Raw genomic sequence first — 13,122 nt, 5'->3', positions numbered from 1 at the left:
TAATTAATCTATTTAGTCTGCATTTCTTTCTTAGGTTTGGTCATTGCAGTTTAATGGTCCTTTCCTTAATAATCACTCAATACTGGCTTATTGCCACCCTCCTGTTCTGCAGTTATGCAAGACTAGACAGCTGTGTTTTTATATTTTGTCACTGGGTGAGCTGGACGAGCCAGTGTCTTTTTTGTCCTCAAGATAAAACAGCTTGTTGTTAATGTAATGCCAAAATGGTTAATGAATAATTGTCATCACCATTTATTTACTTCATCTTATTTGTCACAGACTTTCACAAGTGTGTTACAGTATTTAAATTGCCCTGTGTTATTCTGCCCTACTTGTTAATCAAAAAAAAAAGAAAAATATTAGGCATTGTGTGTGTGTTTGTGTGTGTGTATGTGTATGTCTATGTAGGTGTGTTTGTGTGTGTGTGTGTGTGTGTGTGTGTGAGTAACCCAACACAGCACCACTCTTTAGTCATCACAGGCTTCTTCATGTTGCACTGAAGTGAACTGTCGTCAGCTGTCATCATCCGTTAAGAAAAATAACAAAATAACAAAATAACATTTTTTAAACAAGTTCACCAGAATTACAGGGCGAGTGAGACAATTTTGTAGTCAACCTGCATTGATAGGTTTAAGATACAGATAGAAAAACATGGATGTCACATGTGTGCCATCACTCATAGGTCTCCAAGGCTTTGAGCCATAGTGTGAAAGATATAAAGTAAAGAAATAAAAGCAAACATGTAATATTAAAGCTGCATATGTGCAGCAACTTTACCAACACGCTGTTGCTACTCTGTGAGAGGAAATATGTGAAACAGGTGTGATATTGCTGAAATGCACTCTATGTCCTTAAACTGGTGTGTAGCACGGCAATCATGCTTAGATAATAATGATCCTGCTTTGTACGTGCTACACCAGATCTATGGAAACATTCATCACCTTCCCCTTTCTTAGCTTTTCTTTTCCTCTCGGCTCTCCAAGCCGCTTTACATTGGCACCATATTGACAGTCTGCACAGGGTTGACAGACTGGATCTGGAGCGTGAGGATTGATTAAATGTTCCATTTGATCACAGACTTTCTGAATAAGATGGATGGCCCTGACAGAAAAGATACAAGGAAGTGAACTGATTCCCCCATGACTTGCATGCACACACTGCTCATGCACACATTCAAACTATCTGAAAATGAAGCTATAATTTCTTAATTTTGCCTTTTCTTTGACTCCACAGATAAACCTGCAGAGGAGAATGAGGGTCACCGGCCTAATTACCCAGGGTGCAAAGCGTATCGGCAGCCCAGAGTACGTCAAGTCTTACAAAGTAGCCTACAGTGATGACGGGAAGACCTGGAGAACATACAAAGTCAAGGGCAAAGATGAGGATATGGTGAGACACACACACATGTGTGCGCACAAACACAGGCATACACACTGTCCACACTACACATTGTCATCTCTCCACTCTTTCCCTTTAGCCTTTCACTCTCTAATACACAGACAAAGATACACACATGCCCACACTCACACACATGCACACACGGTGACTGGAGACTGTGCACTCAGTCAAGGGCAGGGTGGAGGACGTGATGAGATGGCTTTTTAATTAGCTAGCACACACCGGGCCCATCTTGCTGCCCCTTACCCCCCTCCACTTTTATGACTTCTAGATTGAATTTTTATACTATTTGGGGATGAACAGCCACCAAATAGGCCACACAACGTTCCATCATTCCTGACAGCAAACCACGGCTGTCCTCCATTTGGCCGAGCTCCGAATGACCCCAGACCTCCAAACTTCTTCTCAAATTTATCACACGGAACAATGAGTCTGGAGCTGACTATTCTGTGATCTCAGTTTCGTTTGTTGTCTGTCTTTTTATCTTGTCAGTCAAAATTAGGTTACCAGAAAGCAAGGATGTGCATGATTGAGTGTAAATTTTTATGGAATATATTTGAAGGTGAAAGTTGTAACTGCATGAGCACACTGGGATAAATACCTGTACAGTAGGACCTGTCAGTGTGTTTAAAGCAGTTACACACTTGTCTTAATATAAGTTGGGGATTTTTTTTCACACTGACCTGTTGCCACCCAGTGACAGCTCCTATATCCTGATTTCCTGTATCGCATGAAAATACGCTGCTCTATCTCTCCCTTGCTTTCTCTCTCTCTGTTGCCCTCTCTCTGCGCCTCACACATGGAGTACATCACTCAAATCAGAGAGTTTATGTCTGACTATCTCAGGTCATTTGGATAAAACACTCCAGAAGGTATAGTGATATAATTGGACCACTAATTTAAAACACACCACTGTTCTTATGAATTACGGGCTCAAATCGTGCGAGAAATTGTCTATTTTTCCCTGTAATTCTAGCTCATTGACCTTGAATGACAGCAATTTGTTGAGTGTGGAGTAGACACTAGAGACAGCGCCAGATAGACTGCCACATTACGGCAAAACTGATCTGCTTCACCATCCTCCCTTCCCCCATCTGCTGTTATTTCATCCCCTACAACAGATTTTCAGAGGAAATGTCGATAACAGCGCTCCATCAGCCAACTCCTTCACCCCTCCCATTGAAGCCCAGTACGTGCGCATTTACCCCCAAGTCTGCAGGAGGCACTGTACCTTACGCATGGAGCTGCTTGGTTGTGAGCTAACAGGTGAGTGAGCTGAGCTTCATCCAGCTGTACACACAAATTAATTATACAATGATCTGAAAATCCACTACAGTGTGCCTACTGCACAGTTGTTTCATGCTGCATTTTTTATGTAGTACCAGCAGTGAAAATTATGCTTTTTTTAACTTTCTTTTTGGGCAGGGGCTGTAAGTTCAGGAAGGTTAGAACAAATCTGTTTGTTTTTGTTGTTGCCAGGCTGCTCTGAACCACTGGGAATGAAGTCAGGCCATATCCAGGACTACCAGGTCACAGCCTCCAGCATCTTCAGGACTCTCAACATGGACATGTTTACTTGGGAGCCTGGAAAGGCCCGGCTGGACAAACAGGGCAAGGTCAATGCTTGGACAGCTGGACACAGTGACCAGTCACAGTGGCTACAGGTAAGATGCTATCTGAGATAAAAATCTGTTGTCTGTTATAGCTACTGTAGAGATTACATCAGTATACAGTATTAGCAGGGAAATGAACATCAAACCGTCAGGTTCTTGCATATAGCTGGTTTTCACTCTTCTCAAAGATTAGCTCTTATGTCCCTGGCATAGTAATTGATGGTGTGCAAATGGTGATGCATGCCAATGGATTCAGTTATATATGATAGGAAAAGACTTCATCTATGTGAACACTGTCAGCTGTGAAGGAAGCTATATCTTGAAATCCTACCTTTGTTAGCTAGCTCTCAATATCATTCTTAGAAACAGTCAGTTATAGGTAGTCATTTCTTCTTCTTTTTTTCATGCCAGTCTTTTTGAATTCAACACCCACGCTGCCTCTGTTGCAAGAGTTTAGCCTTGTTATCTTTGGCTACAGCCCAGGCTTTCTATCTTCATGAAAACAGCCAATCCATTTGTTTTCATTACAGTAACTGACGGCTGAAAATGTCTCCTGAAAGGGACATGGCATGTTTCTAAGTGAACGTTTACACCCTAGTCTTTCTGCTTAACAATATGTGAGATTGATGGAGGCCTAGGTAGTTTAAGATATCAATCAGACTCAATCATGCCCAGTATGACCTCAAATATGGCCTCATATATTGGATTTTTTTTTGTTCTTTTAAGATAAAAGGCAGTAAATGCTCTTTGCTTTCAGAGTGAAAAAAACACATCTTACTTCAAGCTCTAAAACTGATAGCATAGAAGAAATTGTGATGTGGATCATCTTCTCAGGGAATTGAAGATCAGAAGGATTTCTTTGATTTCTTTGCCTCTCTGCTGCACTCGCTCCACGAACACCACCTCCGTAGCAGTGACACAGTTAGCGCTCTGTAGTCACACTGACTTGTCTGGCCGTTATTAGATTGGTTGGGTCTTCAGTCAGATATGTTTTTTATTACGCTGAAAGCTTTTTGCCGAGGGTGAGGGTATGCAGGGCTTCGTGGCGGAGGAGACAGGTACTTAGGCAGGGCCCATCCAGGCCAGGCAACTCGACTAAGCAAAATTGATTGCTGTGGGTAAAGGAAAACTTGTGGTCTCATATTACATGCTGTGCAGGCAGGAAAGGGGAGATGCTATACAGACGCAGTGAGAAAATCAATGGCTTCCACTGCCAAGGACCACTTCTGTGCACACAGGCATATACAATGTCTGACTTTTTGAAAAATAGACATTAAGAGTTATACACTGCAGAGTGCTGTTTCACATCTATACTGATACAGCTGATGGAACTGACCAATTTTTTTAAAATTCTGTGATCGTCTTATATGCATTTGTTAAACTCCCACAGTTAGTGTCTTCTTTATATTGGTTGCCATGGTGAATAATTGATTCTCAGTGACATTACTGAATGACTTTAAACCTTACAGATTAATGGAATTAATCAGCCCTAATGACATATTAAGTATTCCTATTAATCAAGACAACTGCTCTGGTGTGCAGTGGAAGCAGTGGGAAACTCTTTACAGACACAGAATGTCAAAATGGATTTCTTGATGCATAGGACTGGACAAGATTTCATTTCAAAAGCAAACCGTGGACTTATGACTCCTTTATTTATTATTTATTAAATAATTATTCAAGCATTTGAACAACTATATATATATATATATATATATATATATATATTTATCTCCATGCTGTGAATATTTTTTTTTCTAGTATACTAATATAATGTAGTTGGTGGTCTTTTGTAGTTTTGTAGCTTTTTAATAATTGAGTGTCCATGGTGACATGACATGCTACAATAACTGGACATCTCAGTTTAACAAGACATTGTCAGTACATTATTTTTCACCATTTGAGACAAATTGACACATTGTTTCAATTAGTGGTCATTTCAATTATAGAAACATCACACACAAAAAAACATCCAACGGATCATTTGAATGTAATCATTTGATTGACAGTAGTTTTCAGCATTTCAACTACAGTTAAGAATATTCATTTTGTGCCACAAAACACTGTTAAGTCCAAACATAAACACCAAGAACTGGACATATTTGGGGACTAAGCTAAAGTTATTCTGGCCTGGCAGTTGATAAAATTACACAGGGAGAACCAGAATCTTTCAAGATGTTTTCAAGAGAGGAGCTGAAGCTGTCAGACTGAGCTGCCAAGTGTTCCAGCTGGCATAAGCTGATTAGTTAATTATGCACATTAACATGTCCACATAGCAAAGAGAAATTGCCAGAGAGACAGTAGCTACTTTTCAATTTCACAGTGTCCTCTTAATGCAACACGTTCACTGCAAATTTTCTTAAGTACTGTTCCAGGACTGTGGAGAGTTTTTTTTTTGGGTGGATTATGGTAAACATACTGCAGACAAAGAAATAAACAAGGTTGGAATGGAGTGATTGTGTCTCTTCATCCCACATCTCTTAATTATATTGCAGTGAACAAACTATTTAGCAAGCATTCACTTTCCTGAATCATGAGCTTGAATTCTGAATCACATCTCATAGCAGTGTTCCAAGTGGTATCTGAACTGACAGGAAGTGAAGGAGAGGAAAACCTTAAATACATTTTGTGTTGTTTTTTAGTACATATTCAGACACATCTGGACTCTTTTGTCCTTGCTTACAAAAACAGATTAGCATCACTAATAGGCCAGGATGGTATAATGAAACATAATCATTAAGGCCATTTTTTATTGAAATATTTTAAATAAAACTTCAAATTCTCATATTAAACTATACATTATTTATATTGTGAATAAGCTTAACTTGGGTCCACTCTGTAATGACATGCTGACATTGATTTGAGACCAACTTTCAGTACATCATCTAAAGCTCTGACTGAAAAAGACATTATGTGCAACACTGATATTAAGACACAGTTCACCCTTAAGAGACTGCAGAGAAGTATTGTGTAAGGACTGAATGCCTTTGGACACAGTAACCAAATTAATATTCAGACAGAAAAAACATTTTAGTTTTGAGTACTTTTAATTAATTTTGTAATATATAAATATATAAAGTGTATCCTTGTCACTTCAATTTATTATGTGTAATTGAACTAAAGTGAAAATGTCTCAAATAATCTGATAATATATGTATATATGAGTTAGTGGTGTTCTCACTAATATCTTCACTAATATATTCAGCGTTGCTTCACCTGTTAAAGCAACAAACAAGCAGTGTTTGTGTTTGTTGAAGAGGCATAAGCACAGTTACATGAACACATGTGCCAGTACAACTCAGTAACATAAAATATCCTTCATAATTCCATAGGGTACATTCCTTATAATGTGTCATTATCATGCACATCTGTGCAGTAAACAATTACATGGTGTAGGTTTTCTATAAATAACACATGTAATATACAGATGTTTTAACTATCAATATGTCACTTAATTTGCAACTTGTTAAATTTATTTGTAGCCTGCAAAGGTTACAAAACAAGTTATGAAAGTAATTTTGTTCTAGTGATTCATTTGTTATATCCTGTCTCCAAGGTTTTCACACCCAATTATCTCCTTAAAGTGATAAATATGTGTGGTGTGTGGCTGTGGCACCCTGATAATCACCTCTTCCTCTGATGATGCAGAATGAGCTAAAACTTGTGTGTGAAAACTTTAAGAGAACTTCACTAGCCCCTATGCAAATGGTACATTGGCGTTAATGTGAAATTCAACATAGAGCCATTGTCACACAGTAGTGCTCACCTTGGTGTCATTATTTCCTGGTCATCATGGATAAGTAGACCATATCCTATGCATATCATATATTTAATGCAGTTTTAGTTGTGTTATCTGCATCTATGGAATCAGAGACAGAATTGATGCTACTTAGACACAAATTCTGGGTTTCTATGGTGGAGAAAACTACTGACCCTGTTTTTAAATAAAAAACATTTTATGTTCTACTTAAGTGAACACATATGATTGTTTATATTGTGTTAGACAGATTTGGCTAAAAATCGTTGTCACTGTTTGGTTAGAATCACACTTGGACCCAAAAGAAAACACCCAGCTGTAGGCAGGATTAGAGTTTGGCAGTTTTTTGAATGAAGGCAGAGCAGTAAAATTACAGGATCCCGGGAAGTCGAGTAAATGTAGAATAACATATGCAGAGCAGAGCACACATAACAATTAAGCAAATGAGTACAGTGAAAGCAGAGGTTTGCATAGGCAGATGCTGAGGTAAATAGTGGAAGCTAAGCACCTAAGGCACTGCATCCACATGGAGAAAAAGCTTCTCTCTGTTGGAACCACTCAGGGCCAAGGAGAAAGCACAGTTGGAAACTATAAACCCAGACAGGGGAGACAAAGACAAGTGGAGAGACATAAGTAAAGTGACCTATCACAGTCACAGCTGTATCATGCCTGTTGAGTGCTCCCGCTAGTGTTATTACTCTAGCAACAGTTTAGCTACATACATTTCTTGATTGCCAGTAAAGTTCCTTTCCACTGGTGGCTGGAGAGGTGTGCAACGGAATGGAGTTTCTTATAACTGAGGAAATGGTGGTACCCTCATAGTGAATGACTCACATGATGGTCAGGGTGGATCAGTATACATAAGGTGCTATGGTGATACTTAGCTCCACAGACGTAATGCATTGGCTCAGGAGTCCAGGTGAATAATGTGAATATAGTGAAAAAAGAAGAAAATGGTACTGCCACAAAAGTGTAGCTTATGTGGGTAAAAGTTGGCAGTACTCAGAAGACATTGCAGCTGTATGACGGAATTGGGTTGTTGCCATTTGTTTGCTGACTTTGGTATAGTCCGCCTGTACAGAAATGATGAATCTCAGCAAGGAGGTGGTCGAGACACTGAACTCACACATTTTGGATTTGACATAAAACTGATTCTCCCCCGCTGAGGGACTTTGGAGACATGTTAAGCATGGTCTTGAAGGGACCTGTAGAAAATGATAATGATGCGAAGACAAAGCATTGGAACATGTCATGAAGAACATTGTGGAGCGCTTTGAACACAGCTGGAGGGAAAGTGATCCTAGATGGCGTCAGCTGGAACTGTGTGCTTGCTATATTCCACTCATGAACTTCATGAATGAACATGACATGCATACAAAAGGAGATACAAGGCAGATGAAGAACCCAGTGCCAGCAGGCCAAGTGGAAGGATGGATGAATTTTGTAGCTAGTGCCGTCTCAATGTATTTCTCCATGGGTATATTTTCACAGTCTGGGAGAAATAGTGCCTGGCTGAATGGAATGGTCTGTCATGGGCAAAAATGGTCCCTCAGTGCTTATTGAAATGACATATTTGCATACTCAAGGAACACCATGAAGGTTTGTGGGATCCCTCAAGGTCATGCAGAAGATACTTCTTTAGCTTCAGACATTTAGACAGTAGAACTAGCTTTTAACCAAGAGAAATGTGTAAAAGCCCCTAAACATTGTTCATCTATGGCACTGGCTTCCACTTGAATTCCTATAAATCAAGTGGATATACTTAATTCATGGTCCAAGGCTCTATAAATAAAGCACTCCTTGGACCCAAAGTCTTTTAGCACCAAGGGGGGCGGCACTGGTTATACCAGAGCAGACTGCCAGCAGGCTGAATGTCAGAGTATAGTCCTGTCATGTTGAGACCGGGCACAGGCAGCATTTCAGATGGATGCAACCCAACATTTTAACAAATCTCAGTCTTGTACTGCCCAGCTGCACTAGGTCAACTTTTCCTTCTCAGCTTCCCATTGTCTTGTGAGTGGCAGAGCCTGTTCTGTCTTATTAATAGGTACTCTTGACAACCTATAATTAGGGATGTCCGATAATATCGGCCGATATTCACTAAAAAATGTAATATCGGGAATTATCGGTATCGGGTTTTTATAACCGATGTTTGTTCTGTAGGCTTTCAGCATTTCGCCGAGGCCCCTGCATGAGCGCAGCATGGGAGCGTTACGCAGCGGCGCGCCTAGATGAGCCGTATAAGCAAGCACAAAACTACACGCTAGACTGGTTAGTTTGCTAAACAAATTTAAAGGCCTGAAATGATTTTTAATATTAACACAAAATAAGTGCAATGCAGCAACTTAAATTATTTTACCCTGGCCTATGAGCTGTTGTCTTAATCGAACTAACAATTGGCTTAGAAATTTACCATTAGGGCAACTCCTTCAGGTGCAATAATACAATTAAAACATCACCAAAGTAGCGCTTAGCCTAGCGATTAGCCGCTTAGCTAAAGGCCCGAAAAAAAAAAAAATTTATGCGTTAGTGCTCTTTTTAGTATTAATACGAATGAAGGTTGAAGTTGTTCCTCTTATTTTTGCACAGACAGTGTTTTGCATTCTGGAAAGCCATGTTGCAATTATGTATGCATCCGAGTGGGGCATCACAATACAATTAGGCCATAATGTTTAAGTTCCCACAAATTAGGAAGATAATGTTAAAGTTTTACCTAGACAGTTTTGGTGTAAAAAGCCTGCATATATCGGTATCGGGTGATATCGGTATCGGAAATTGAGAGTTGGACAATATCGGAATATCGGATATCGGCAGAAAAGCGAATATCGAGCATCCCTACCTATAATTTCTCAATTTTGAGAGTCAACAGAGTTGAGCAGATTGACGTCTTTTGGATAAGTGGCTGCCTATGTATGAAACATTGAAATAAGTTTTCAAAGACTGAAATACTGCAGCATAACTAGCAGAGCAGAACAGAGCACGTACTGTAGATACAAATATACACGGACAGTATAACAGTAATAAGTGGCAGTGAGAGGTGAGGCACTGAATGCATGTAGGGACATCAGTCAGTCCCTCTGTTCGTCAGATGGGAGCACACAGGACCAAAGAGAAGAAAGACAGTGAAAGATAGAGAGGCAAAAGCAGATGAGGACACACTTAGGACAGTGAAAGTCAGTGAAATTCATTCTGCGTAGAGCAAATATTAAATTAAATACATTTTACAAAGAGCAATGTTTAATGGATTTCACTTTTCAGTGTAGCTTTTTACTGTGCTTAAGGTCCAAAAGATTTGAACAATATTAAGCTAAATAAAATGAATGTTACATTTCTGTAGTGGAGTGTACAACAGAGCTTGGAAGCATTTAGTTTTTCTTTAGTTTACTTAAGTAGACAGACATTACATAATAAACTATGTAGACTATAAATGATTCTGAACATTAAAATATCAGTTATTGGAATCATAATAAAAGGTTTATAGTTATTTTTTTCAATATTTGCTTCTCTCTTTTCAGGCATCTCTTGTGATGTGTCTTCAAATGATTTTCATGATTTTCTTTTCTGCAATTTGTTTTAATTGTCTTAAAATTGTTCATCCCACTGCAAGCATTTTATCTATGTTTTATTTAATAGTGTAATTCAAAATGTTCTCGTGTATTACAATTGCAAAAATGAATATACTACAGAAGTAAATTACCACAACTGCCAATGGTTCCTAAAGCATCAATGCATGTAGACACTTCACATAGAACATTGTCCCATGTGGAGCTAGAAGAAACAATAAGTAGACATAATGCAAGATTGATTCCCGCTCAGTGCCTGTGAGTGTGCATTTGTTGTAATCAAACCGGGTATTATCATTACACCAATTTTGCAGAGCACAGCTTCCTAATCAAATCGCTACCTCAAATACAGCGCCGCTGACAACAAACTCTATTTCTTTTAATCAATAGAATTAGCTTGGTGTTTGTTTCATCCGTCCACAAAGGAGAATGGCTTTAATTTGTCCCATTGAAACTCTCATCTCTTCTTGAGTGTTTATGCAGCAAAGATGAAGCGTGTCCTTTCTAAAAACAGAAAAGCTGCCTCGGAGAGTAAAGGCATTGTAGCATGAAAGGATTTAAGAGGGATTTTGATCATCTGGAATAGCAATGATCATGTCTTTATTTCAAGAACAAGAGTCTGGTACTTTGTTGAAATTACTTGCATGGGAAAATGGACTGTAAGAATTTATTGGGAACTTTCAAGGGTGTGCCATCTTCTGCGTCCTTCAGTCCTTCCAGCTTGAGCCCCCCACCCCAATGGAAAACACAGTCCTTACAACCATGAATTGCTAGTCAACAGAGGGTATCCCCTTAAATCCAGCATTTTTATTACTGTCATACTATATTGAGCTGGTCGAAACAAGATAAAGGCACTTGTCCCTGCAGATCTGACTATTCAAAGTTCTAATCACATTAGATACAGCCTTTATTCTGCTGGCTGCTCAGCTTTTTATCATTATTTGTCCTATACTCTGCACACAAAACGGAATCAATACGAACAGCACCTGCAGCCAATTTCTGTTGCTGAACTAATTAAAGAAACAGAATGTTAGAGGGACAATGTCTCCAGGTGGTTTCTGTTGCAATCAGTGAGACGCACACAACCATTTAACGACAGCTGTGATGCTGAAAAAAGTATGAAATGAATGAACACTGGCTTGAGCATGAAGTCGAATCTGTCAGGCTGCATCTATACTTCTGTGCATGTAAATATCACCTTGATCCAACCTTCAGAGGAGGTAATATGAGGACCATGTTTGAAATAAGTGTTTTCACTTGTTTTCCTTTGGATTTTTTTTTTGTCATAGTTTTTTTTCTCTGTGTCTGAGAATCCATAAATAATATCAATCAATCAAGATAACATGATTATCCAACATTTAATGTTTATTCACAACATTTCAAAACTGAGCCAACTATTATGTTAGTGTAAATAATAAATTGCATTCGTACATCCATTATCAGATATACAGCTGGGTGTAATATATTAACAGCATCATATCTTCATTTTTTCTTTGTTTTGCTTTGTTTTTTTCACAAATTGTTGCAAGATCTGAGCTATGGCAGTACCCACTGATTCAAAGCTTGGAAGCCAGGATAACAGATGTAACCATGACTGCAAATTGCTCAGCCAGCACTTACTTTGGCAGATGTGCCAGCCCAGTTTCAGAAAAGCAAGATCAAATTTGCACCATGTAGCTGTGTACAGTGTGTGCATGATTATAAGACTTGGCAAGTTTTTTGAATATGGAAGATCATATTAAGGGGGATTGTTGTGGGTCATTATCAGACTTCTGAAGCATGTCAGATGGGACCTGTCTAATACTGAATATCCAACTGCTGACTACCCAGTTAGAGACTCTTTCATATTAGAAAATGTATTCCAATTTGAACAGACATAAATACAGTATGTTGATTCAAAAATGGTGCCCGAAGCTATTGCTAATTTAATCATCTGGAGAACATTATCCAAGAATTCAAGAAGAATCTTAGAAGGAATCCACACTCATTTTAAAACATGCCTGATGTAAATTTCATTAAGGCATCATCATCAGAGTCTCATTTTAATCCTGTCCAATACGGCACTTTCTTTGCTCTATTTTATTCAGTTTCCCTGCAGCTAGTATGCTGATTCAATTAGCTTCCCAATGAAGTTACGGAAGGGATGGTAAATCCATCTGCTTCCCTGATTCAATTGGGTGGCTTTTAGTGTCCCCTCCCTCCAACTATATCCTTAAATGTACATGTCTGCATGGAACCTGTGTAATGTTGCTCTTTTGTTTTCATTATCCAAGGAAGCCATCTTATCCTTCAACACCGCATCCTGATCCTCATCTCCCTCGCTCTACCTCTGTTCCTCTCCCTCCCTCTTAGCAAACGTAGGAAGCATTTATCTGTTTTATCTTGGGATGAGTGATTCATGAGTCTGCAGCCGCGCCTGCTGTAATCGTAGGATCTTCAGGAATTGTCAGAAGTGAAGGCACCAGAGCTTAAATCAGTGCAGCAGAGATTTGATCCAGTGTGTTCTGCATGTGTATCTTATGGTTTCAGAGTCTATAAGTCATTTCTTGACAAGCAGGGTATCCCCCACTCCCTTAAATCAGACATCTTTATGTTATGCACCCAGGAGAGTATGGACTGCACTTAAGCAGCACTGCTATATGCTGTATGCTACAGTATTATGATTAATTCAGAATAGTCCAAAGTTAAATTATGGCTCTGTAGGAAACTATGTATTGAGTAACTTCAGGATAAGTATCTTATTGCCAAGACCACTTATGTCCATAATCTATTTTGTGATTTCATGGTCTCC

The 13,122-nt window shown here is 39.0% G+C and overlaps 1 protein-coding gene across 3 annotated transcripts in view; it reads left to right on the top strand.

Moving 5' to 3' along the window:
- Positions 1-13,122, top strand: part of edil3a (EGF-like repeats and discoidin I-like domains 3a) — a 104,727-nt gene that overhangs the window by 70,104 nt on the left and 21,501 nt on the right. For all 3 annotated transcript variants that reach the window (XM_035658851.1, XM_035658850.1, XM_035658848.1), the window contains 3 exons: positions 1,234-1,389; positions 2,520-2,664; positions 2,878-3,062. In XM_035658851.1, coding sequence (XP_035514744.1) covers positions 1,234-1,389; positions 2,520-2,664; positions 2,878-3,062 — 486 coding nt within the window. The remainder of the gene's footprint in view (positions 1-1,233; positions 1,390-2,519; positions 2,665-2,877; positions 3,063-13,122) is intronic.

This window comes from Morone saxatilis, unplaced genomic scaffold (assembly GCF_004916995.1).
Source record: "Morone saxatilis isolate NCDOM2014 unplaced genomic scaffold, NCSU_SB_2.0 Contig16, whole genome shotgun sequence".
NCBI lineage: Eukaryota > Metazoa > Chordata > Actinopteri > Moronidae > Morone > Morone saxatilis.
Note: the sequence above shows the minus strand (reverse complement) of the source record. Positions and strands in the feature narration are given on the sequence as shown.